The 27,830-nt window shown below is 39.4% G+C and overlaps 1 protein-coding gene across 1 annotated transcript in view; it reads left to right on the top strand.

Moving 5' to 3' along the window:
• EFCAB6 (EF-hand calcium binding domain 6) overlaps nucleotides 1-27,830 on the top strand; it is a 113,510-nt gene that overhangs the window by 47,992 nt on the left and 37,688 nt on the right. The window contains 8 exon segments of the mRNA XM_059816720.1: nucleotides 403-518; nucleotides 13,234-13,296; nucleotides 18,322-18,436; nucleotides 21,361-21,494; nucleotides 22,631-22,837; nucleotides 24,088-24,320; nucleotides 25,307-25,403; nucleotides 26,428-26,546. Coding sequence (XP_059672703.1) covers nucleotides 403-518; nucleotides 13,234-13,296; nucleotides 18,322-18,436; nucleotides 21,361-21,494; nucleotides 22,631-22,837; nucleotides 24,088-24,320; nucleotides 25,307-25,403; nucleotides 26,428-26,546 — 1,084 coding nt within the window.

The raw sequence follows: 27,830 nt of genomic DNA, 5'->3' as shown, positions 1-27,830 counted from the left end.
ATAAACTGACCTGAATGGGCTGGTCTGTGCAAAGCAAGCTTGCATATCCATTCACTTGTGGTACAGTTTACCAACAAACTAAATAATCTATCCCAAGGTAATGGAAAGATCATTGTAGTTTCATTCCCATAGTTTTAGTCTTCCATCCAGTAAATAGTGCAGTTGTATGTTCACTGGAAACTGCAGTAAAAGTACTAGATTCAATATACATAGACTATAGAAACAGCTACAGAGCTCTGAGTTATTGTAAGTCAGGATGGTCTAGAACCGTAGAATGGCGTGTTGGAATCAGCATTGCTCTAGTAATTGTTCATTCTTTTTTTGCATGCTTTCTTTTTTTGCCTTAGAAATGAGATGGAAAGATCACAAGAAATTACCTTCATCATGTTTTACATAACTTAGTATTTGAAATGAAAGCTAAAGACTTCCAGGAGTTAATTGAGATAATTGATCCAGAAAAGACTGGATACCTTGACTACCATGAATTTTTAGACTTGTTTGAAGAAAAAGAATCAGTAGTAAGTGTTTACTTTTAATTCTGTAATCATAACCTCTTTTATAATGGCTGTGGCAAAATGCTGGATTGTGTTTTGGTAAAATGTCATACTCTGCATACAGTTTTTATCTAAGTTAGTATGTTCACATTCTTTCCAGCAATGGAATAATTATAATCAGCACATCTAGACTGTTCTTTCTGAAGCATCAATTGGAAAGCAATCTCATGGTTACTGGGAAGTTTTGGAAAACTCCAGCAGAGTCACTAGCTCATGCACGTGTGTACAGCAGAGGAGGAACAGCAGTAGTACTTCTTAGCTTTCGGTTGTCAGATCTGTTTTGCTGATATTTTGCTGTTTCTTGTTTTATCTATTATTCTTTTTAATATACATTGGTTCAAAATATATGCTATATACTACACAGACATTGCATATTTTCCTGGGTACAGCTTTGACATCTTCTGAATTTGCATTCGTCTTATAATGTTTTCCTTTAGAACCATTCACCGAAGGTACAGAGAGGTTATATCCTGAAACCCACAGTCAATATTTCTGTGCAGTATGTCTGTTTCCTTTGACAGAAATAAGTCAATACCTTTTTGGTTACCGCATTATTCTAAGAAATAACCTAAGCCGCAGTTTGCAAATGTACATCCTAATACTAAGAGACTGTTCATAATTTTCAATATCAAATCTCTTTTAGGTTTGCATTAGTATGTCAACTGACTAACTCCATATTTAGCTTTGTCTTAGGTAGTCTGGATAGTGTTTTTGAGAGATATCAAAGGAGAGCAGTAGTGCCAAGAGAGATACTGATGCACAAAAAGAAGGTCCCATTGAACAGCCCTGAATGGTGTGCATTGCTTTGAAACACTTTGATGTTAGGAGCTGAAACAGGCTGCTTTCCACTCTGATGGCTCCAACAATAGCACCATTTGATGCAGCAGCTCAAGTCCCTTCCAGCTGGTTTTGAGTAGTATAATGGTCTGGCTGAAATTCTGGGGCAAAATTTAGTAGCTGTAAAATTAGCATGCTGGGGAAAATGCAAATGCTGACAGCGCCTACGTGTGCAACTGATGTGCACACTAAGTGGGATTTACAAATTAAGCTGGTTAGGCTCATATCAGAGAGGTACACAGATAACTACTCATTTTTGTCATTTGAAATAAGCATCCCAAATGAAGTAAATGCTAGCATGAGAGAAGGCAGGTAAAGGAAATGTTAAACATTACAGACCATTGTCACCTTGGGATGAAATACCACCACGGATGACACAGTTGCCACGCATGACCCTGGTGGCTGTGGTTTCATACTCTGAGAGTGATTGTGTCCCAAGGAGTCGGTCTGTTCTGGACTCTGTGGCTGCGTTTGTTCCCAGCTCTTGATGAAAAGCAGTTGCAAGGAAGCCTGAGTGTCTGGGAATCCTTTTGTTTTGTGTCCTGAGCGGTGATGCCAGCTCCATCAATGTGGCTCATCCTGTAGAAAAGGCAGATTACAGGTTGTACAAATGAAAAAGGACCACTTTTTCAAGAAATCTCTTAATTTTTGTAATTTCTCAGAAATTATTTGGTCAGAGGAATCTTAAAAGCAACAATGGGCAGAACCAGGACCTGGAACCAATCTAGGCCCCCAGCCAACTAAGACAACCCAAGGGGCATCTCCACCACCTTCCTTTCACCAGAAATTTTGCATAGTACAGTACTTGGTCAGATCTGCAATTATGCTGAGATTTCTGTCAAAATGTGATCCTGTGTTTGTTTCTTCTCAGAACCTTCTGGTTTTAATGTACTCAATTTACAAGTGAAAAACACTTTTATTCTAACTGCCAGCGCTACAGACAGATCCTAAAGCAGGTTCAGTAAGGCAGATTTTGTCATTTTGTCCCCTATGCAAGCCCATTGTTTTCAAATTATGCCCTGAGTAAGTTGAGTGCCACTTGCAATTCATTCAGTCCTAGTGGATTTTGTTTTACAGGACTGAGGGGAGAAACAACAGTAAAAGCTCTGCGTTGTTATCAGTCAGTAGACATGCCTCTTCAGTCACTTAAAGAAGCAGATCTGTGAAGTGTAATGCTTTCTTGCAGTCACTTTTCAGTCAGTTTTCAGAATGAACATTTTCAAGGGTGAACTTTGGGCCTGATGTTGCATCATGCTTTGAAATTAGTACACTGAAATTGAGTTGAACATAACTTTGTGTTAAACTAGATGGTTCACGACTAGCTTAATGGAATAAACCAAATAAAGAAGCCTGCGCTTCTTGTTCTAGCTTGTAATACTGTAAGTGATAACATGGTTCATTTTCAATAAGTGTTGGTCTTCCAACATTAGACTTGTCATTTTAGTACATTTTTTCATGCCGTAACGCTATCATAGTTTAACCTCAGGGACGCTTTTTTTTTTTTTTTCTTTCCTGCATTACTAATTCATTTGATTGTTAGGTGGAGGAGATCCTTTCAGATAAAATCACAGAAAATTGGAGAGATTTTCATAAGGCTTTGCAGTCCTATGATCCTCAGTGTACTGGCACTATTAACAGAAGTTATCTAAGAAAAGTCCTACAGCTGTGTTGTCCCTCTTTGTCAGATCAACAATTTATGAAGTAAGTTGATGATGTGTGAGTTGTAACAGATTCAATGTAATTTCTTTTCTTACCATATCTTTCTTCCTGTCTTTTAATATGACAGCTATAGCTGGAGGCATTAAGTATTTTGGTTTGCCTTAAGCATACAGAAAAGAAAAGGTTGGTGGAAGACATGCCCCATTCCTCACGTAAATCCCTTATTTATTTTCATAGCAATTCCATGTTGGAAATTCTTGTGAGTTTGACTTTATTTCAGCATTTCAAAGGTGAGACAAGCCTTTTCTAAAAAGGAACAACTGATATGCTAGAGACATTACCCAAGACGTTATCAAACATTATTTAGTATTTCCAAACACAAAGTAACACAAAATTAATTAAGTTAATGTTATGTCTTTCCTCAGTAGACTATTGTAAAGAACAAGGAATTGAAATTTAATATTGTCAACATGAAATCTCGTTTTCAATACAAGCAGGCTCCCCAAAGTGTGGAGTCAAAAGAGCTACGAGCATGGGGTCAAAATATCTTTGTCCAAAGAAGAGGGAACTGTATTAAGCATTTTATTGCAATAACATTTCAGTCAGGTTATAATCGGGTATAATCTACTCTCTCAGGAGTTCTAGTTTTCTCTGCTTACAGCCAGTGACTTTCAGAAAGATGTGGAATTCTTTCCTACCTTTGAAAACATAATAGGAAAATCAAAGAAATCAGTTCCAGTCTGACCTTTACAACCCAGTGTCCTGCTGATCATTGTGTGTGAGGAGCAAACACAACAGCATCAATAGGAAATGGCTTTTGGAAAATAATCTTTGATCCTGAAATATGAATGAGCATGAGCGTGATCAGTAAAACCAATTCTACTGTATGCATTTTCCTTTCTATAAATGTCTTAGAGAAAACTTTGGGTGCTACACATTGGGTTCATAAAAGTCATGTTCCCAGCACAGTGTGTTATAACTATATGCTTTCATCATCTGTCAGTTTTATAGCTCTGTGTTTTGTAGTATATAATCAGTGGTCATTGATCATGAACAAGTAATTATCCTTTGAATTACCTGGGACTCAGCAGTTATACAATTTTCTAAATAATGTTTCTACCATTATTTGTGTCAATGAAAGATCTGTACTATAAGAAAAGTCAGGAATTACAGCCACTTTGAATTGGAAAGTGGTCTTTACTAGAAATTCTAAACATTCCCTATAAGAAAATAATAGAGAGCAAAGCAATGAGAGGCAAACTGTTAAGGTTTAATTCATTCATCATTGTGGTCAATGGCTGTTTTGCGCTTGTTTTAAAAGGATGCAAGATAGGCCTTGTGAGATCAGTCTAGCAAAATGCTGAACACTGAGGTGGTGTTCTATCAAAGCACAGGAAGGCGTGGGTATAATACTTCTAGGATTTCTGTTACTGTGAACATTGAGAACATGTCTGTATTTGCATTATTGAACTGTGGCATTGTCAAAAAGTGCAGGTATCTGTGTTTAGCAAAGCAAGATGTGCAACACCATAGACGGGATGAGTTTGGAATCTTTTTATAGGAATAACATCTAAAATATACATCTAAAAGATACGGTTTGGATTCCATTGTCAAAGACATTCAGGGACATATAGTCTTGCATTGCCCATGTTTAGTCCATGAAACAGGGTCTCATTCATACCATATTATTCATTCTTCAGTAGTAAACATTTCTAAAGGCACCCGTTCTTAGCAGTATCATTCATCAGGGTCATGTTCTAGAAAGCTGATGACAACATTGGAGAAGAAATGTAATTCTTATAATAAGATTAAGAGAGAATTTACACTCAACAATGCAATAGATGGCCTGCTTGGTTGGAGAAGTATTTGGTTTTAGCATAAACGAGTAACAATACAGCTAATTAAGTTAGAATGGCTCATCCACAGGTAAGGAGATATTTTGAAAAATTTCCTTTGTTGTAATCTACTTTTAGAGTTGTCATTCTATGATTTAGCCTGACTCCTTAAAAATCTGTTTTCACTTGCACCATTTTACCAATCTGTATTTCTTTGTTTCAAATGTGGCATTAGTTTTTATGGTAAATTTTATTTAAGACTATCCTAGGAAAATGTTGTGGATTATGCAGAGAAACAGTGGATGGCACTGTTCATTCGCTGCTCTAAAGCGGTAAGAAATGCCAGGTTTAAAAAGGCTGTATTTTAAAATAATAAACAACAAAAAAAAGTAATTGACTCCTCTAAATGCATACACACTGGGCTTAAGACTACCACATCTGTGCTGGGAATGTCATAACCAGATTGGGGATTTAGTATGGGTGCTTTAAGGGATACAGGGTTTTTGAGTAAAAGGTGATGAAGTGAGTGAATTATATTCTGAATTCCAGTGGTTCAGCTACATCAGTCTTATTTATTTGAAATGATACTTCTGCTTTGGGGGGCTTCTACTGTAATTGGACTTTTGCATTGATGTGACTCATCCTGAGGCACTTGAGGACAATACTGCTATCACTGCAGCAGAATAGCTGGCATGCTTGTCCCAGATGGCTTCCTGTGAGATGACATTCAGACTGGGGAAAAGAGGGAACAATTTTTAAGGGCATTTGGAAGCCTTTTATGGATTACACTCACAAAGCAGATGTTGCTCTGTAGTGTTCACAGCCATTTTCTGTGTGAAGGCTACACTTGTTTTAGTTAAGCAGGGCTTCACAAATACTAGAAAATGGAGACTCTTTCCCCTCCTTCTCACCCCCCCAACACTTTCTCCCCTACAGTGTATATAGTGTGGATTAGATTTCTCAAAAGAAATGAAAGCTTTGATTTATTTATTTTTTTTTTCCCCCAGAAGGAAGGCATTGAGGCTCTTGGTATGTTAAGTTACAAGTGTTTTTTAGCACAGGTATTTTTTTAGAGTCATTCTAAATAGAACAGGCACTTGGGATAAGTGGAGTGCAGAGGATGCCATGCATCCCCAGCACAAGGACGGGAGCCTTCTGCTTTCATCCAGGAATGCCCCAAATCTTTATGAATGTGAATGAAATCCTGGAAGGCTGAACAGCTCAGTGAAGCAGCAACGCAGTGATGACAAGGGCTCTGATTCATGAGCTCCGCTAATTTATATGGCAGTGATTTAAGAGTGTAATTTAACAGGCCCAGGGAACTACCAACTTGACCTCTTCACTGGAAGTTATCCTCAGAATAACAGGAGCTGAACAAACAGTGTGTCTGCTCCTGGGCTGCTAAGGTTCACATCCAGGAGTATTAACTTAGGCCAGTAGTGATTTCATTTTATATTCATATGCCAGACAGCAAGTTAAGGTAAACAAGGGTTTTCATTCATGATTTCTGACAGATTTAGTTGTGCAGTGGCTGTGATCGTAGCTCCCTCTTCCACCAATGCAGCTGAATTTGACAGGTCAGTGTTGGGTGAGCCAAGTTTCTTCCAAGTGTCCACCATATAATTGAAGCATTAATTATGCAGGGTATTCGCAAAGGGTAACTGTGGGTAGGGAAGGCTTGTGTCCCTAGGCTCCTTCAAGAGCCAATGGAGCTCTTCCAGGTAATGATACAGTGTTTAAGTTAGGTTCCTGCTTTCTCTGTAGGCTACAGAAGGAGCCTGGGAAGGCTAGTTTCCAATACCTAAGGATAGCCTTCTGAAAAATGCCCTTAACTGTATATGGAAACGAAATGTTACTTTGATCGTCTTTGCCTTAAGACGTTTGTATTATGCATTGTTCTCAACCTCCCAAATTATTTTAAATTTTTATTTTATCCAGGTTATGCTATAAATACAAGGATAACTCTTCTGATGGAATTTTTTACAAGATGCTTTTGGATAACTTAAAAGTTGCTGTTCTTTCTGGTGACTTAAATGATATCAGCTCACATATATCGGAGGAAAAACAACAAAGAGAAGAAAAAAGGCAAACAGTTTTCAAAAAGGTACTGTTATTACAGACAAATTTGTATTTAATGTAAAGAAAAAATATGTATAGAAAGGAGACTTTCAGATAGACTGAGGATACATGTTGTTTTTCTAATGGTAAGTAGTCTGCTGGGCTGATCTCTCATTTCGCAGAGATATATTCAAAATTGTACACCACTCAAAGCATTGCATCAGCAGAGCAAACACAGGGATCATTCATCAAAGAGTAGGATTCAGGTAAAAATGGTTGAGCTCACTTTACAGGGTCCACAAGGATTATCTCTCACTGCATCATTCAAAAATCAGGGTTTTGCCCTCTAGATAATGTCTGAAGAGTAAGCTTGTGATCCTCTGTTGAATCAGTGCGGCTCATTATTCAGGAACTGGATTTGAACATGATCAGAGGATCAGGAACTCTGGCACATCTGATGGCTGTGACTACTGCAGGCCATAGCTACAGCCTCCAACTGAACCAGCATCGTTGATATTGGCATCCAGGTTACAAAGATGTATGACCTATTGATTCTTCTCAATTTTTACTTTTGAATATATGAAAATGCCTGCATAATCTGGGGGGAAACCAACAAACTTTCCCTTGTAATGGAATGAGCTTCTCTTAAAACTATTTTTTTTCTTGTATTTGCATGATAATCTACATGTACGGTCAGACCTGGGACACATGTATTTCCTTTCACTTGAACCCAGATAATGCTTTACTCTAATATGTCCATGGAGGCATGCTCACTGCCTATCTTCCCTCATTTTTAGGCTGGTATTCCATAAAACAGAATTTCCTATGCAAAGCTTGCATTTCTGTTAACAGCTCTGAAAACAGAAGTATGGCCTGTCTTACCCCAGATTCTCCTCAGACTTCTTTGCTTCCTCTTCAATGATCTGACCTTTTGGTCTTTTCTTAATTCCCCATCTGAATACCCTTCAGAGCAGCTCTAGGGATTGCCTTGTCTGTGCAATTCACATGTCAGAACTGGCAGCTTATTCCTATGGCTCAAAAAGCCCATTTCTGTTGTCTCTTTTCGGTTGTCTCAGAGACTTGCCACAGGATCTCCACACACTTCTCAAAGGAGGCCAGATGTTGCAGGGACACCAAACATAGGTATAGACAATGGCCTCTGAGCTCTACCCTGAATACCAATTCCAGTGCCACTCTTAATGCAAGCTGCAGTAAAGCTCTCACAAAATGGTTTGTAGGCCCACCAGGACCTTCATGTTTCTGTCATGAACATAGAGAAATTGGCAGCGGATATTTGGCATTTGAATAGGCAATATGAGGATTCAAATGCCTGCCAAAGGACCCTGCCGAAGGTCAGCTTGCACTCACCGGAATTCACTTACCACTCTTTGCCAAGCTCTACTGTAGAAAGGCAAAGCAGAGGAGGAGCATGCTATCCATCTTCTGAAGGCCTCTCAGGCACTGGGACATCCTTCTGTCTCTCGTAGCAAGGTCTTGGGATGATACAAGCTTTCTGGGATATTTTTAAAAAGACTACAATCTCCTTTACCTTCTTGCTAAGGTGACTGTTGGCTATGAGGCCCTTGAACAGATTTATACAGTGTGGTCTGTCGCTGGCTGTTGGGAGGATGTCAACTGTTTGGAAGTGTTACCCAGCTACCTGCCAGCAGTTCATGTGAGAGAAGTCCTTACACACATGGCTTGAGTCATTTTACTACGTCAGGCCTGCACAGGAGTGAGTCAATCCCTTCTGCAGAAGGCTGGGACCATGCTGCAAACATACCAAGTCTGACCTTTTATTTATGACATTGACAAGAACTGTTGGTTTAGTCATTCTGACAAGTTTAAAACCGATCCTTTGGATGTTCGGTTCCTGAATTGGTCAGTGTCTTGGAGCTATGTCAGATGAGTTGCTCCTCTGTAAGTATATGCAGTGGTTGATATCTTCTCTTCAGTTCCTCTTGTCCCAGTGATGTTCTGTGGTGGCCAAGTCAATTCTGGTACCAACACCTTCTAAGCCTTCTAGCCTGGAGTTCAAGGCTTCTGTTCCTCCTCCTGAAATTGTTAAAATGAAACTTCAGTATCCTTATGAATCTTAATGTTACCTCTTTCCTTGTTATATAATGGGTGCTGTGTGGCTCTCATTTGCCAAATTATGTCTGCTTCTCTCTTCAGTGAGAATTCGTGACCAGTAATGGAAAAGAAGTATTACATGAAATCTCTAGGAAAACAAGCCAGGCCTCTTTCTTACCGAAGTGATGATTTTGGACGAACAGTCTGCAAAGGGTGGAATCTTGATATTTCCACATCTTTCCACTGTAAGCTCTTCAACAGGTTGGGGTGGTTAAAGTGTCCCTACCTGTGAAAGATCCTGTTCCACAATGGCATTCATCTTAATCCTCAGAACTTTTAGCAGACTGCCTCTATCCCTGAAATTCTTTCCTAATTTGCTTTTGCAAGACACTAGGAAATACTTAAGACCTTATGGTTGGCTCCTTCTGTGTAATAGTTTTTTTTGGGAACAGAGTGTTCCTGCAGATACATTCCAAGATTGTCCCCAAAGCAGAATATGAGCCGTACTTCAGTCGGGAAATCAACCTGTTTGTTTTCTGCAAGCTGAGTTTGTCCCTCCTGTTCTTGAGGTCAGAAGATCTTTCAGAAATTGCCCTAAGTTATTTTTACTGACGTCCAATGCCATTTCTACTGGAAGACTGTCAAAGCAGAGAGCTGGCAAGATAAAAAACACGCAGATGACTCACCAACATGGAATACAGTTCTGTCAATAGACACAGTACGCTAAACTCAAGATACATCAGTGGCCTCACTAATAAATATCTCTGTCCCTAACTTCTGCTGAGCCACCATCTGGAGCTTTATCCATACCTTCAGCAAGCATTCTGGTACTCAGAACTGATGTGTTAGGGTAGACGGTTAGGTTAGGTTTGTCAGGCCTGAATGAAGAGCTTTGAGACCCAGCCCCAGTGAGAGGGGAATGTGCAGGAAGTAGGGCTTGGTGTCTCACACAGTTGGTAAATGTACTTGTGGCTTATTACTTGAACGTAGAAAAAGAACATACTCCTCACTGAGTACTTCAAGCTGGCAGCAGGGCAAGAGACATGGCTAGCCCAGAGAAGCACATATGCTGATTGCTTGGCTAGCTGCTAATGAATGGAAAAAATAATGTCCCTGCCTTCCCAGCTAGGAGACCAAACAGTCTCTCTCCTTTTCATGACTGTCAATTTCACAAAACATGTAACCGCTGTGTCTGAAGACCCCTACTCCTCCCAATTTTGACTGAAATTGGTAGATGGACTCCAAATTTAGGGGAAAGGCTGACAGATGTGGATGAAAAGGCTGATTGCATTATTCCTATGTCCCTAGGAAACCAAGGTGAAAATGGTGCTGGTTGGAGGGGAGTATAATTTAAAATATAAGCTTGCCTGAAATCAGGGTAGATCTCAAGGATCCCTAGTGGCTCTTGTGTCTCAACAGGCTTTGAACTCTTTGTGACTCTGTAATTACTGCCTGAAAGCAGGAATAGATTTCTTAGAAATATGTCAGTAACTCTCCAGTTCTTCTCTTTCCCTCTTATTAAAGCTAGGTAGTGTGTTTTCTTTTCTGCATAAATTTGGGAGACAATTTTAGCCAGTTCTTTAAGAACCAATATGAATACATAGCAATATTCTGTAATTTGTTCTTTCCTTATTTGTTATTAGTATTCTTTGTTCAAGCAGCCTGCTTATATTTGACTCTATCGAAGACCAGTCCAAAAAGAGGCTTTAAGTGCTTCATCCCCTTAACGCAATCTGTTGGTAGTTTTCTTTCCCTGTTGCATAGAAAGCCAAATTTTTTCTTGATCCCTCTTATTTCACTGAAGCATTTACAGAGTGAGTTCTCATTACTCTTGATATTTTTTATATTGAATCTCACATTGTGTTGTGGCCTTTCAGATTTTGGTCGTATATACTCATGTTTCTCTCTTATACTGTGATGGCGTGTTTCACTGATGCACCGCCAGCTCTCCTTAACTTATTTTCCCTTTAGACCCGTTTCTCCTGAGACTTCAGTTCCTTGAGAAGGTAGAAATCTACTTTGTTTCACTATTCTCCTGCCTTCCTTTTACAAGTGTCATAAACTCTGTCATTCCCTCATCATTCCCGCCTAAGCTGTATTTCTCCTTTCAAGCAGTTTCTCTGTGTTAATTAGGATAAAATTTAGAAAGACTTGCCCTTCACTAGATTTTGCAGCATCAACAGCATGTCACTGACACATTCTGATAATCTGCTGGACAACCTGTGTTTTGCTGTAATCGTTACCCAACTAATTACAACCAGCTCTTTGACCCTGGATGATTTTACCTTTTTTTTTTTTTTCTCTCAGAAAAAAATCTCCAAAACTCCAAAAGCTTCAAATCTAAATCCAGTTTTCCCTGTTGGTGATGTATAGTAGGCATCCTACCATTGTAGCACTCATACTCTCATAGGTTTTAATCAGTAGAACTCTAAATAAGGTTTAATTTACTGAACTGTAAGATTCCATGATCTTCCAAGAACCAGAAGGACTTCCAGGCCCCCTTCTTTACACCACGTTTCTTATATTTATGTGCTGACAACCAGCATGCTTGATCCATTCTGTCTGGTTTTGTCTCTTTTATGACACTGTAATGTATAACCCTTTTCCAAGTAGTTTTAGGTCCTCAGCTAAGTGGCTATGCTTAATACCTTCCTGTGAGCTTTTATGTCAGGTCCTTTCTTCAATCTAGTCTAAGGCTTTCCTACTAGGTTATAAAGCTAGTAGATAAAGAGAGTTTTTTGTGAATAAGCCCCTGACAGGGAAGATGGTCTTTTAGATGACATCCTGCAAGTAATCATTCATTTATTTCCAGGACACATCCATCCTTTGCCTCAGTCTTTAACTTCAATAAGGAGGAAGGGTATAAAGAACATTTGAGTTTACCTTCATCACCTGTGCTGTAATTACTTTTTCATTTTCTCAGGGTCATTTATGGCAAGCCTATGTTGATAGGCAGAAGAATATAATAATCAGTGGGATGGGGCAGGTAAAGTTGGTAATGTTTTGGCAACATGTTGCATTCAGGCAAGGTAGCAGATATCTCAGAAGACCAGGTGCCTTCAGCAGATGAATCCATCTGAGATCCTCAGAAGGGAGTCACCAGTCACTGTCATCTTTTGATCCCTTTTGGGAGGCTTAGAGTTAATCATCTGTGTGCTGCTCAGATCAAAGTAAAACTCTTTTATTAGCATATTTTTAGAATAAGAGATAAAATGTTAAGATTATCTTCAAGTTTAGGGAATACTATAAAACACACTTAATAAATCTATAAAATAAGACTGCTTAATATTTCTGCATTTTGCTTATATGGAAATACATGCTCTAAAATTTAACAAAAATAATTGTTCTAACTTTCCTTTTCATGGGTTATAGTAAATCCATAACGGATGTAAAATAGGTACAAGTGGGACACATTACATACCCTTTAATTTAATTTCTTTTCTGTCTTTAAAAGTTATTAAATAATTAATTGTTATTTATTGTAACAGCTTATTAATGAAGGTTGTGGTATTTCAGCAAGGAGAGTATGTAGTCCATACCTATAGACTTTCTTATAGGGCCTGAGAAAGAAAGGTATTCTGGCCATTCCTCTAAAGCATGGAAGTGATTTACTTAGGATCCAGGAAGAGAGAAAACGTCATAAGAGATATTTTTTTCTTTTAAAATCAATGAAAAGACTTTCATTAGTTTCTTTAATGTTAGCTTAGCCATCTCATTTTAACTGAGGAGGTATTAAAGGATAAAGGTGGCTCCTTACCTGATGTAGAAACTTGGGCTCATTAGAAACTAAGCCTGTGATTTGGAGGTCTAGGATCTCCATTTGCAAAAGAAATACTTCAGAGCAGTATCAGTCAATTTTGTTGTGGGTTTTTTTTTCTCTTTTCTATAAAGCAAGCTATACATAAGAAATATTTGCACAATATAGGGCTTGGAATCAACGTGTGCTCTAACTTCATCAACCTATCATTTTGTTTTGCATCAAAGAAGCTTCTTCCATGTCTATGTCTTGTTTGTCATTAAAGCAGTCTTGTTCATTATTGCTGAATCAAATGTTTGAAACTACAGAAAATAAGCGACTTGTCTTCATGCACAATCTTCCAATTTTAGAATCAAACAGATTGAAGATCAAGCTAACAAATACGCCCAGAATAGAACTGTTGATGAAGTAATTAAAAGGCCGAAGGACAGAGTGATACAACAGGCAGCAACTATTAAAGACAGCTTTTTTTGCCTACAACAGGCAATCACATGGGAAAATTAATAAAGCTGGTTTTCAGAAGGTAGGAAAAATATTAGCTATTTTTCTCTCTCCTGTACTTCTCCCAGAAAGATACTTACTGTCTTAGCAATGTGCCTGCTCACACAGCTGGAGTTAAATCCTCCAGGACTGTTTCAGTTACTGATGAGCTAAACAGGTCTCATGCAGGTTATTGTATGAGAAAGAATCTCAACTAGTCTTTAAAGACATAAAATTGTCATCCTGTAGCAGCAGTACACCTTGAAAGCTTCAACTGCTCCCAGCTGTCTAAAAGAACATGTATGGACTGGGACTGGCAAGACAGAGTTGGGACTTGGAAGTCTAACGTCAACCAAAACCACGCCTCTTACGTGAAGTGAGTGGGCATACCTTAAAGAGTCACCTAAGCCTTAATTCAGAGACCTTAAGCCCTCTTTGCAACTCCACAGTGGTGGCTGGTAGGAACTGGACATAGGTAGGTGAAGAACAAGATTCTTGACAGATACAGCATGACACTTCAGGGAGAATGACCTAAGCTAATTTTATACCATCTTCCAGATTTCCGAGCCTCAGCTTCCTCTGAACCACTCTTGGACTGCAGTGTGGCTCGTAATCGTGCTGGGACTAGGGGGCACCCCCTGGGGTCCCCGGCTCTCTTCCTTGCTCACTCTTGCTCTACTTTCAAAGGAGCCTGCAGTGATTGTGTCAGAGAAATCTCCTCCGGATGTCTAGTAGCATTTCAGGGCATAGACTGGTCCCCAACAGGAAAGGAGGACATTTCTGTAGCTCTTATTTGAATTCAGTGGACTTCATCATGTTGTAAATTTCCAATGTAATTATTTGATGTTGAGTGGCTTTTGATACCGGGTTAGCTGATTTGGGTACAGCATCTCAGTGGTGAGAGGATCCATGATAATATGAATGTATTGAAATTGTATAGTTTTTACTTGCCAAGACTTCCAATTGAATTTTGTAGGTGCCTTTTTTGAGGTAGGGTTTTCTATGGTGTTCCCAGGGCCCATCACAGCCTTGATGGCTTATCTGACTGCATGCTGTGCTTTGGACAGACTTGTGAGGTCATAGATTTGGGATTGTAGCTGTGATGCTGATGGCACCAGCTGTACATTTATTTCTTTTCACATTTCAAAGCAAAATGCTTTGCTGAAAGTTGACACTGGGCAGGAAAAGAGACATGATGACAGTAATATTTCCCTGGTCTACCTAGGTTTAAGCAAGAGCTGCTGCTGAATAGTGTCATGACAGTAATGCCTTTGTCTGGGTGCTGAAGTAAGGTAAGAGTCAACAAGGGTTAAACCAGAACTGTACCTTTGAAAATGACCTGCATAGTCCCTTGAGAAAGTTTGTCCCAATCTGTTTTTACTCTGGTTCAGTAATAAACATCATCTTCCCATCCGTGTACCATGGACTGTACATGTTTTCACCAGCTATTGTTGCGGGGCCAAATGTACTGACTCTAAGTGGGTGACAAGCTGTTGCCTTCCTTTCTCCCCTTCTCAACATAGACCCATGAGTTATGTGCTCCGCATCATATGGCAGGACAAAGGCTGTTACTACAGAGCCTTCCCCCATGAACACTGTAGCTGCATTCAGCCGCGCATCTTCTTACCCTCAGGTGGATATCTTTCTGCAGTTGCGTGCAGGAAGTGAAATTGCTTCGAAATGAAGGGGAGGGAAAGAAGGGGGACAAAACCCATAAAACATTTTCCGTTTTTCTTAATATTTTCTTGTTAATAATACACTTATTAAAAATGTCTTAAGCTGCAACCCTTCCTCTCATACAGATCTGACATCTGTGGCACATGCCTTTGGGACATTGGCTTTGGTTGCTGTGATTTACACTACAATGTCATACCTAAGAGGCTTATATGTTGCCTGCAGCTAATGCAATAACGTGCGTTTTGTCACTGTTAGGCAGAACAAACTCATTCTACCTGCTGCTTTTTCGTCTGCATTGGCTGTCTGTGTATAGCTCACATTTAAGATATTTGTATGGCACCAGAAGCTATTGAACAGTTAGTCTTTGTGATTTCATTGTTCTTTTATTACACTATGGATGATGCATTTCTCAAGGTTTGGCAATGCACAAAGGATAAAAAAATCATCATGTACCTGCAGCCAGGTATATGCATCACTGCACTGTGATGTTCCTGGACCCAGCAAGCTCAGCAGAGTCCAGCTGGGTGGAATATTGCCCAGGAACTCTGCCCGACTGCTGCTGATTATGATCATTCAAAAGGGACATGCTTCCCTGTAATAGTCTTGTTCTGCCCTGCCTTGTGCTGAGTGAAATAAGCCTACCCTGGAATGAATGAGGATGAGAACTCTGTGCGAATAAGGGTGATTAAAAGGAATTCCTTGTCAGAACTGAAGTGACAGACTACCTTATGTCTCTGGGAACTGCCTGGGCATGTGTGTTTTCAGGTGAAATGCAGACTGAAACTGATTCTCCATCACTTGTGGTCTTTAAAGATCTCTGCACCTTTTGCAAAAAAAAGGGTTTTTCCACCTCACCATCTAGGTAGAATTCGAACTGGGAGTTTTCACATTCTTCCTGCTTTAATTTCCCTGACACTTCTACCAAGATGTTCATCAATCCCTGCCCTGGGAGCACAGCTGCCTTTCATCCCAGAGCTCGTGGATTTTCAGTGGTAGATGAAGAACATCTAGAAATGGGTGTCTAGCACCATTGTAGGCATTGTGGGGAATCTCCCCTGGCCTCCAACTGCTGCTTCAGAAGGATGTAGGACACTGTATCACATCTGCCAGCTGCACAGAGATGTTTTGGATACATTAGGTTATTGCAAATGGTGGAGGCAATATGACATGTCCCAAGTGCAATTAGGTGCATAGGTTGTGGAGCATTTTGGGGTGCCACTGAAGCTGATCTACAGTGGTATGCTGTTCTTTGACTGGATCCTGACTCTGTAGCTGGGCAGGTATGCCAACGCCATTGCCCACCTTATTGGCACGTTTGAAACTGCTACTCTGATCCGCAGCTTCATTTAGAGCAGTCAGGCAGCCAGTGTACAGCTGGGCAGAGCTGCTTGTCCTCAGAGGTGGAACAGGTTACTCAAACAGTAATAGCATAGTGTAGTAGTGATAAACACAAAAGCATACTTGTTTTCTGATTTGTTATTCCAGGCCAAGCCATAGAAGTGGGCAAAAGCTGTCTGCCCAACTTAGAAGTGGATAAGCTCTGTTTATTTGTATAACATTATATTACAGCAGCATTAAGGGAGTGGGCAGAAGTCACCCTTACATTCCGCTGAAGGGTAGTTGACCTTAGTATGCCTGAATAACCCAAAAATGCAGACATAAAATCACCAGTTAACCTTTGCAGGGTTATACCAACACTGTTAGTTCTCTGTGCTTTTCTTCACAGCTTACAGCATAAGGACACCTTTTAGCTGCTTGCCTGTGGAGTACCAAAGGTGTGAGGCAGGTTAGTGAAGGGGGATGCCAAACTCCACCTCCTTTACCAAAGAGTAACGTAGTACCTCTGCCTTCGCTGGCCTGGCTCTCCTACAAACTGGGGAAGCAGGCACAGACCCTGCCTTTGCACCTTTGGGCTTGTCTAATTTTTAATATAGTTCAAAATCAGAAAGATGGTAACTGAAGCTCTGTCAGGGGTCCTGACAATTTGTATGCGTGCCCTTCACTTTTGTGAAGGATTACAGTATCTCCTCCCTGTAAGGTTGTCATCAATCCTCTTCCTTTAAATAAGACTTAGAAACTATACCTTTTGTGAGCCATTCTGCACAGGACAATGACCTAGTCATACAATTTAATACGACTTAATCTTGTATGCAGTTTTGGCAGAGTTTTATCACTTTTTTTTTTCTTTAGATGGAAGTGCTAATAGTTGAGACTGTAGTCACCAACATTACTATTGTGACTGATTCTCTCCAGCTTTGATTGGATTTGTGCGGCCAGATTTCCTTATCGCTACTATTAAGCATTTGATCTGATGGTAAATACTTGTTCAACTGAACATAAAATGTGCTTACTTACCCAGAAGCTTTACATTAATAGAAAGGAATGATAATTTGCTAATTATTCTCATTTTTTTAACACTCTTTATGCTGTTCAGCTATTTAATGAATTTTTTCTTTCAATCTGTACCATTAACTAAAACATAATGGCAAGAGTAATCGCTGTGGGAACACTTGGGAAGTCAGGACAGAGCTGTGCAGGCTAGTTATAAAGAAATACACCCAAATCAGGAGTAACAAAGCAGCTGAAGGAAATGAAAGGTTTTGGAGAAAGCCCTCAGCAGCAGCAGGGGCTGCAACTACAACTTTTCAGGGAAACAGGAGGTAGGAAAAGTAGAAGAAAACCAGGGACCCCTCCACAGTCAACTGCCAGGTAACATTAAGAGGGGCGCAATGGGAGACTGCCACTGCTCTGGACTGCTGCACCTCTTAAATGTAGAGAGGTAAAGGGTCTGCAAAATAAAAAGAAAAGGGGACATGGGAGGAATGTAGGAAGATCAGGAAGTTCCTTGCTGAAATAGATTACCTAAAATGCATCCCCAAATCTGCTTTGAAGAGCAGCAATGCAGAAGGAAGCATGCCTTCCACCTCGCTGCAGCTGTATGTCATTCAGGGGCCTGAATCCACTCCGCAGCATTTCTTGTCCAGGAGGTAGTTGTGGCAGGCTTGTGGGGAAAAGAGGTAGCAGCAAATTCTACAAATGACAGTTTTCCTCCAGTCTGCTAAATGAGCTAACATCATTTTTTCTGGCACTTTTTGCTTTCCAGGTGAAGTTTAATCTTAGCCTGTCACTCGGTGCTCTTGCTTAAAATGCCAGTCTCAAAAATACAGTCAAATTGTGCTCTCAGTCTCTTCCTGTATAGAATTGAAGTTGTACAGAATAGATCTATATTTAAATGGATTACTGTAAATGTAAGGAAGAGACATTAATTTTCAGAGTAATTTCAAGTTGAGCATTAGGATAAAACATCCAGATATTCACCCACCCATTCAAAATGGCATATTAAGCGAGAAAATAGGTCATTATATAACTTATTTTATTTCTCTTCTAACAGGTGTTGGAAGATCATGGCATGCCAATGGATGACAGTCAATTTAATCTACTAACAGAAAAGCTAGGGTTACCAGATGGAGGGTTGAGTTATCTGGATTTTGTGGCAATACTGGAAGGTAAAGGAATTTTAATAGCAATAAAGTATGGAACAGATCTTTCCTGGAAGATCCAGAAATTTTCTTTTTCAAGGAAAGGCTATTGGTGAAATTAAGAGATCAGTGATACGATTTTGAGCACAAGGATGACCTTTCTGTCTGTAGTTCTTTGACTCCTGATCCAGCTAAGCTGCTGAGTACCTAACTCAGGACAAGAGGGAAACTGGAACATGTGGGATGTGAACTAACTAAAGATCCACAGAAAGGTGCCATGGAGTTGTCACTAACAGATTGCAAAAAGTAACTGACTGATTGCTCTGCCTTGAGTAGGTCCTTGTCTTCAGCATTTCTAACTCTTATTCACAGTCTTGGAATTATGTTGTATCCTAAATCACATTGGATGATTTTACAGTAGTGATGTCCAGCAACTTTTTCTGTTCTGTGTAAAAAGCCAGAAGACAGTAACTAGTCCTTTCAGGAAAGAAAGATCTGTTAGTAAGCCACTAATGATGAGTTTTAGTGGCAATATATACAACTGGAGCTCTGTGGTGTGATCTGGTTACTTATTGGTTTATGGTTTTAATTTAAAGTACTGCTTTTGAATGTTAAAGCTGTTAAGGGACATTGCTACTAGAGAATGCTAAATGCGGTTTTCTATAATGTAATTGATAGTTCTATTAAAGTATCAAGCATCCCAGTGAGAGAGCAAGGTTTACTCTTTGTGTAGATATAGATGTATTGTCCACCCATACAATGAGGATGTGTTCTTCATTGATTTCCTGTTGCTGACAAATAAATAGCAGAGGAATATATTCGTAATTTGGGAGCACGTGTTTTCGCCTCAGCTACTTGCCTTACCCCATCAGTAATTTCACTGATTTCAAGGCACTGTAGGTAAGGGTTTTGATTTTCAACTCTTAAAAATGAAGCTGATGGAATCTGAACCGATTTCTTAAGATGGAACCCTGAGTGCAAGCTAAAGCTAGTAAGCAATTATTAATTTCTCATTTCCTTTATACTTATGCTTCAAGTTTAGATTTTGTGGGTAAAATTCTGATGCCACTGAAGTCAACGGCAGTTTTGCCATTAGTTTCAAGGCCTGTTTTAATTTCCATATTACGCCTCTGTTATTTTTCTCAGAGGTGCGCATTTACTTTTTCACACTGTTACTATTATTTTCTGCTGTCCTTATTTCTCCTTTAGAACTAAGGCAAGAGGGAGAGCTGACTTGTGGCTGGCTGACATAATATTCAGGTTTTTCTTAATTCGGGCCTATAAGTTTAGAAGTTTGTGAATATAGCCAGCTAGTCATCTGTCCACTAAAATATGTGCACCTTCATCCAGTAGCCTAATAGAAGATGTTTGAAACAGGTTAACCTTGGGGAAAATGAGTGTGCCAGCTTTTTGATTTAAATCAAGAATCAACAGTGTTTTGTCTGTATTTAAAGTTTTTGCTTTTGCCAATTATGAGAATCACAGTTTTTCTTTCCATACGTTACTATATCTCATAGTTGTAAACTAACATTTAACACAAAGTCTCAGAAAGCAGAAGCAAAGAAAAACCCCTCCTAACCTTTATTTTTCCGTGATTTGTGATTCACTGGGGTGGAGGGTAGTCTAGTTAAAGAAAGAGAGACCTGATTTTCCTCTTATAAGCTTTAGTGGGAAGATAACATGACTACAATTTTTCTTGACTAGACTTCAGTAGAAACTGGAATTGAAAAAAGGGAAGGATAGTGCATGTCTGTAGTGGGGAGTAGGATTTAAAGGGTAAAATCAGGAGAAGTTAAAATGATGCAGTGAATACTATTTAGTGATTCTTTGGAGTAGTTGTACAGGTTCTTATGTGTCGGTGTATGTAAATCTTTTAAAAAGAAATGTTCCTCTACAACAGACCATTAACTTAGCGCTTTTCTTATCAATCAGGAGTAGGGTGTAGTGAAATGTCAGTGTGTATGTTTTTCTTTGCAAGTTTTTCCCATTTTAAAATCTGATGTGAATTACTTTACTCCTCTACAAGGCTCATATGTTGCAGAAAAATTCTAAAATGGTCAAGTGGCTACAAAAGATGCTTAGTCTCTTTTTCCCCAGAAGCAAGGCAAAATAGGTTCCTAGAATATCACTGCACAATGAGTAGAAGGAATCAGATCTGGAACAGTGACCAAAATAGCTTTTCTATGGCCTAAAAGTACCTTAGCCCTTCAGGACTGGAAGTACCTGGGTGCCCTGCTGGGAAGCTGGCTGTCGCCCTTTCCTGATCCTGCTGGGCTGTGGGATAATAAACTTGTGACAATATGAAGCTGCTGTTTATGCAAGACTGAGTCTTGCCAGAACAGAACATCAGGCGAAATAGTTTCAGGGGTGATGCTCTGTTAAGTAAGGGGTGTTTTGATGGCAGATCTCCTGCAATAGCTCACGTAGGTTCAAACCGGAGAAGGACTTAGCCAGGATAGAATTGCTCCAGGGGAGATGGTCTAGCATGCAGCACTTGTGCTACGCAGTCAAAGATGTAACAAATTACTTTCTCTGACACTGTCTGCATCCCTGTGTTCCCTCACTGAGACAGACGGGCAGTATGACAGCAAGTCATGGCTTTCACAGTTCTCCTTTTCTCCTCCTCCAGTCTGTTACCTCTCTTCCTCAAAGCAACCAGGCACCAGAGAAGGCCAAGGCAAAAGAAAAAGAGCTTGTCTCAGCTGTGCTTTCTTCAGTTGAGATTATCTTCACCTTGTGCTGGGAAAAACCATAGCAGCTGAGGCCATTACTGTAAATTGGGTAGACACCACTAATACTGCATACAGCTATTGGACTTTGCCATGTTTGGGCTGTAAAGAATACGATTGCAGGGTTTCTTGTTTTGTTTATGTTATATTACCGTGCTATCTATCAGATACATTTAATATCATCTTTTCAATGTTTGCTATACTTCGATTTCATTATTGCAGATGCCAGATTGAATGGGCCAGGAGCTACATTATGTAACAGCCCAAACCACAGAGTAAATGATGTTAAATTTCACTACATGACTGCTGAAGAATGTCTCAATCAACTTAATGATAAGCTGACGGAATTCTATGGGGTAAATACATCGAGCGATGGTTTGCTTTTGGCAGTGAAGCTGGTTGTTATTTTGATACAAACATTTGTTTTAAGAGTTGGTTTGGAGGAGCTGTCAGGAAATTGACTCTAAAAATTATGTTGGATTTAATGTCTTCTATGTTCTCAGAAACTTCTAGTTCAAATACATTCAGTTTTCAAGGCAAAAACTTCTTTTTTTCCTAATTGTCTTCTCTGCAGCCTCTGCCAGGAAAATAAGATCCGAGTTATTTTTTCCCATCCTTTTGTGAGCGTAGCTATTAAAGATTCTGCAATTAGAAAAGAATAACTCTGTACTACTCATTCATGGAACAGTCCATCTATTCATGAGAATGATCTTTCAAGATGATGTTCTTAGTCCCTAAAGTTTGCAACACAGTGATCTTAATCAAGAGTTGTTTTCCAGCTTTTCTACATTTGCTTATTATTTTTTGTAGTTACCATTAGAATGTACTCCTTGAATTCCCACCATGGATATGCACAGAGTAAGAGATATCACGTTTTACAAAGGAGAAAAGCTGCAGTTACCTTTTTGCTCAGTTCATCTCACCCCATCCCTGTTTCCTTGGAGAAGTAGAAATATCAGCATTCAGGAAAGGGATCCTCTGTTCAAACCAGCTTGGACACCCCTAGCAACACTGATCATATTGATCAGCATTACTTCAGATTTCTGAAGAACTGCACCATTTTAAAGGTGTTTGAACATTTTGCATCTGTTTTAATGGGAGAAGCTGTTCAGCTGGTAGATCAACTGGTGTAAAGTCTCTGTTCATTACAGGTTTCCTAAGGGTGTGGTGAGGGTAGAAATGAGGTACCTCTCAGTATAGTACTGATGGGAAGTGGAGGTTCATTTGTAAATTTGTTTGGGAGTGGCTTTTTGATGCTCCCTACTTTTGCTCAGTTCTGTACATGCTTGAGATGAAAGCAATAAGACTGCAGTTTACTGTGGACTATCCCAAGTATTTAGTAAGGCAGTACTATAAATGCTTTGTATTCCTAAACTGCGTTAAAATATTTGCCTGTTGTCAAAACAAGTCTAGAGCAAACATTTGTTATTTATGTTTAAAAAAAAAAAGTAGTTGACCTGTTAAATATATTTAGTTAAATATTCCTTGTTAGGACACCTATTCTGCCTTCCATGAAACAGACAATAACCATGACGGTATCATCAACATGCCTGAATTTTGGCAATTCTTGGACAGCTTTCAGCTTCATCTTAGAGATGAGGAATTCCTGCACCTACTTGGTTTGTTGGGAATGAACCTGACCTCCACGTTAAATTACCAAGAATTCTGTCAACTGTTCCACACCCAAGAAACTAAGGCAGTACCTCCTTGGCTCGTGCCATCTCACAAGTAAGAAAGAAAAAGTTGTGTAGCACCTACAGTAATCTGATGTGTTTACAGAAATGAATATGCTGTGTGAAAATTTGTATTGAGTATAATTGAAAAAAGATAGTATTAACATATGTGATTATCAAGCTGAAGTTGGGTAGCTTTACCAAGTTCTCAGTGATTTATAACTCCATTAAATCAGATATTGAATCTACCACTAAGTTAAAATGCCAAAACCATCCCTGGGGACTGCTTAAATCTGTAAGGTCAGACATATATACTGGTACCTGAGTTGGAGCCTTAGAGCTGAGCTAGCCTCCAAACTGGACGACTTTGCTGTGTCTTGCAAGCATGCAGAACTGGGGACATGGTTTGGGAATCAGATGTCATTTTGGATTGAGGAGCAGCCAGGGTATTACCTGTCTGGCACAGTGTCTGTCAGTTCTGAGACTAACATTGTTGTCAGTGTACATTACAGTAGCCCGAAGCCTCATGCTCCAGTCCTTTATGCCACCAGGGCACTGAGAGGAGACAAGATCAGGTGAGGTGCGCAGAAGCACTGAGACACTGTGGAGTGAGTGGAGGACAGGGAGAATAGTGCTGCAGCCTCCCTTCCTGCACGGAGTGATGCTGCTTAAAACATCTGGAATTTTAAAGTTTGAGCTTAACTTTAATGATGAATAGCATTTAGGCACTAAAAAATTAATTCTAAAAACTCAGTGTGAAACTCTGTTTAGCTATGCAAACAGAGATAAATTCATAAAAAATAATGACAAGATACACCAGGACTGAAAAAGCTCCTGATCAGCAACTCATCTCTGCTGTGGCAGTGAAGATGCGATATATACACATAGGCTTATTTCCCAGTTTTTATTTGTCTCTTACAGCATTACTGTTGGGTCTGATGTTATTAATATTTATCTGCCTCGTTTGTTTTTCTTTTTTCCTGAATTGGACAACTGAGGGAATCAAGGACATCAGTCTAAAACAAGAAAGGAAACTGATGATTGAATCTTGCTAACAGTTGGAGTCTGAGACCAATTACTGTCACACTCTCATTTCTGTTTCAGTTTGGACTTAGCGAGAAATTGAAACTCTTTGAATTTAGCTCCAGAATTTCCTTTTTTCAAATACTATTACTGTTTCAGAAGCCCAGCAAACAAAATATAGTGATTGAAAGCCTTAAGAGCACTTGCATTTTCCCAGCTAAGTTTTTTTTTTTTTTGTTGGTCGATTGTTTAGGCTTATGGAATCTTCTCTCAAGCAGTGGGAGTGGGCATAACTCAGAAGGTTCCCGGGCACCTAAAAGAGATTAATGTGGCATTCATGTTTCTAAATCCAAATGGAGCCCTCAGCAAAGGCTGTCAAGGCCCAGATCCCTGGGAGCTCAGAATCGGCCGAGTTTGCAGTGTTGCAGTTCTCCAGGACCTAAGTTCTGGTCTGCGCGTGCCATGGGTGGTACAGGAACTCAGTGGGTAGGTCAGATGTGGTTAGCACATCTCACCTGGTCTGCACACCCAACGTTCCTCTGCCTCTCATTTGAGAATCTTGGTCCGGGAGCGTATTCCTGGAGCACGGCTGAACCAGGCTCTGAAGACGTATGTCTGCAGCATTTCCTTACAAAGCAATAGCTAGAGGAGAAGTGGGTATTAGGATGTAGCATGAGGTGGACAGCTGTGTGTTAAGAGAAATGACCAGCCTTTCCTTGGTTTTCTAACTGGAAGTGCCTAGAAAAGCTAAAGACAATTGGGCACCAAAAGAAAGGCTGCTCTTCTCAGGTGAAGGAAGGTGCACTATTTCAAAGAATGGTGAGATGTAAGGTCTCCTCGGTTCTCAGGTAGGTGTACCCTTGCGTAGCACATGGATTTAGTCAGCTTTCTGTATAGGGCGATAGCTATGCTGGATCCTAATCTGAGGCACCCTTATTCCTCTCCATGATTGGATTCAACCAGGAGCACCAGGCTCCAAAAGTTAGGCACTTGTAACGGTGGCTGAATTTGCAAATGTGGGTCTTACTCCCCAGATTTACGAGCCATGCCTTGGTGACTCACAGAGATAGTTTTGATCTACGTTATTGATGTAAATCAAGGATAATCTTCCTGGAGTCGCTCCAGGATATAATTGTTTCTGAGATAATTAACATTTCCTTCTATGCGTATAAATGATCCATGCTGGCTCTTGAGTTTGAGGGAGACTTGAACAATATTGATTTGAAAATAAATAGGGAATTAGAAAATTTAAAACATCTTCGCTAACCTGCAGCTAGGGAAATAAGGCAGTATTTAAAGAATTAAGTTTACACAGATGTGAAGTAACAGTCTTTAATGGGTATCTTAGAAACTAGGAAACAAAACCACCACTATCATGAAGAACAAAAAAAGGGAAGGAAACTTGTGGAGATTAAAGATCCCACTAATGTAGAGCATAGTTAGTTGTTATTTTATTTTTTTTCTTTTCTGAGAAAAAAACAGATGATAATGGATACAGAGCTAGCTTGTGATCACGCTCATTACTACCTTGTTATCAAAGCAAGAACCAGATGGCATGACCTAGCAAGGGTAAGAAGAATGTTTTCTTTAAATAAATAAGCAGCACTAATAGATTTCAGAACATTATGCAATGTTGATCTTCAAATTCTATAAATATTCAAAGAGACCCTTGCAAAATAGCTCATTAATGATAAAAACTTACTATGTGATTAAAAAAAAATCAACAGTTTGAATAATATTCAATTTTTGTAATGTTGATTATGTAGCAGATGCTATTACAGTTATTTCTAAACCTTTCTTCATATTTTACTTTTGTTGGTTTTACTTAATGTTTCTGTTTTAACAGTAGTAATGGGCTTCATCTGAGGCCTGTTTGACTACGTGCTGTGCACAAACACACACCTTCTCATATGCTGGCACCAGTGTTGCCCAGCAGAGTGAAGCATTGACTGCGATGCTTCCACCATCCAAAGAGACTCTCACAAAACTGTCCTATAAAAATTATTTCCACCTTTTTATCTTTTTTAACTTGTTGAATGGTTGCAATATTTGGACAAAAGAGTAGCACAAGTAAAAATGAATATAATTTTTTCATTAAATGATTGTGTAAATCAGACAATAATACTGGTAGTCTGAGTTTGTAAGATGAATGGTAAAAAACCCAACAAAACCAACCAACCAAAGCAAAATCTAATTCATATTAGGTATAGAACAAGTTGGGGAGAAAATCTGCAGGTCTGCCATTTGCCAGCGTTTTCATCTTCCACTGGCATCTTTCAGCAGTGGGCATACCCACAGCTGCATGCACGCTTCTCATGCTCGTATCCCCTGTGTTTGCCATCAGTAAGAAACTTTCCACACAGAGTACATCACCTAACCACCTGCGATGTCAATCCCGATTCAAGCTTTTGAGAGTTGTATATCCATAGCGGAAAGTAGGAAACAGTAAAAATCAAATGAAAAAACATTAAAAGATGAAATTCAGACGTGCATGATTTTCCATTTCTTTCTCAATTCCCATTATTCATTAAGCTTACAGAGATTTTGTCAAACTTGTTGGTTCTTGTTAGTGATGGTTTCTTTTACATTCCAGAATTTTCAGGAATTTGACAGTGAAGGAAATGGCATTATACAGCCAAGGGACTTGAAGAAAGTCTTGTACCGATTTGGCATTCCAATCACCCTGGAAGAATTTAAGCAGCTTTGGGCAAGGTATGACAACTCTAAATGATTAGTTCTTGCATCTTTTATAGGATTACAGAGCCTAGTATAGTGCAGTGAATGACAATAGATTACACTGCACAAGAAATCTTTTATTTTGTTATGATTGTGACCTCAGAGCACGACACTGTGTTACAGGAGGCTATGTCTTATCATACTAAGCTCAAGAATACAATTAGATCTATCAATTTCAAATGAATTCAAAGACAGGACTTTCCCGTGGCTTCAGTATTACTGATCCCTTTAATTTAACATACATTTTCTTCTTGGATGGCACCTTAGGTCACTGGTTAAATTAACTTGGTTTTCATCAATTTTGTTTATACACACAAATGTCTACCTCGGTTTGTGATGGGTGGAAGTCAGTTCCAGGTGTCTTGGGTCAGGTGGGAACTGCAGACAAAGCTTCCATCAAGGAGCTCTGTGGACAGTCTGCATTGCATACCTGTCTGAAGGCAGTGCTACCAGTTTCTCTTTTTCAGAGCACTAAATTTACTTACAATATTTTCAACCTAAATAAAAGTGGTTCAGTCAAAAGAAAAATGCTACATACCAAATACCTAACAAAAGAAAGTAAGGTAATTTCATGCTGTGTAAAGATGGCAAGTAATATCATGAAATGTTTTCATAGACAAGTAATTTGTTGTGAAGTGGGGGAAAATACTTGTCTGCCTTCAACAAAGAGGAGCTGTGCTATAAACTGTGTTTGAAATGGCACAGATGTCAGCTGTATGTGACATTATATAAAAAAGCTACCTTCGTTACAGGTCTGTTTAAAAAAATAATCACTCTAATATATAGAACCTGAATGTATTGCGTTTTGGTTTCAAACTGCATTAACGATATAGTTTTTTCTTAGCACTGATTCATCTCTGAATTATTTTCTACTCCATTAGATTTTACTTTCCATTCTTATTCCTTATGGATGCCATGGCACATTGAAGAGTATCCTTTTCATGCAGTTATCTGCTGAACAACTTCATTCCCATCAGCCACTCCTTTTATAGAATAGCTAGACTCTCTTACGTGTCTGCTATGTCTGTAACTTGAATAAAGGAATTAGAGTGAAGCTGAGGCTAAATTAGGCATTACCATGCATCGGAGCACTAGCAGGGGGAGAAACTGCAGGGGAAAAAAACCCATGGAAGGGTTTATACCTAAGAAAATATGAAAAGTGTTTATGAAGCCAAACTTATATTTCTGAAGGATGATTACAATTCCAAGCATCTCAGACTTGTGTGACCAGTTTGAGAGATTTGAGGCTGAATTTTTTTT

Source organism: Gavia stellata, chromosome 4, assembly GCF_030936135.1.
Source record: "Gavia stellata isolate bGavSte3 chromosome 4, bGavSte3.hap2, whole genome shotgun sequence".
Lineage (NCBI taxonomy): Eukaryota > Metazoa > Chordata > Aves > Gaviiformes > Gaviidae > Gavia > Gavia stellata.
This window is presented reverse-complemented; position numbering and strand designations above follow the sequence as displayed.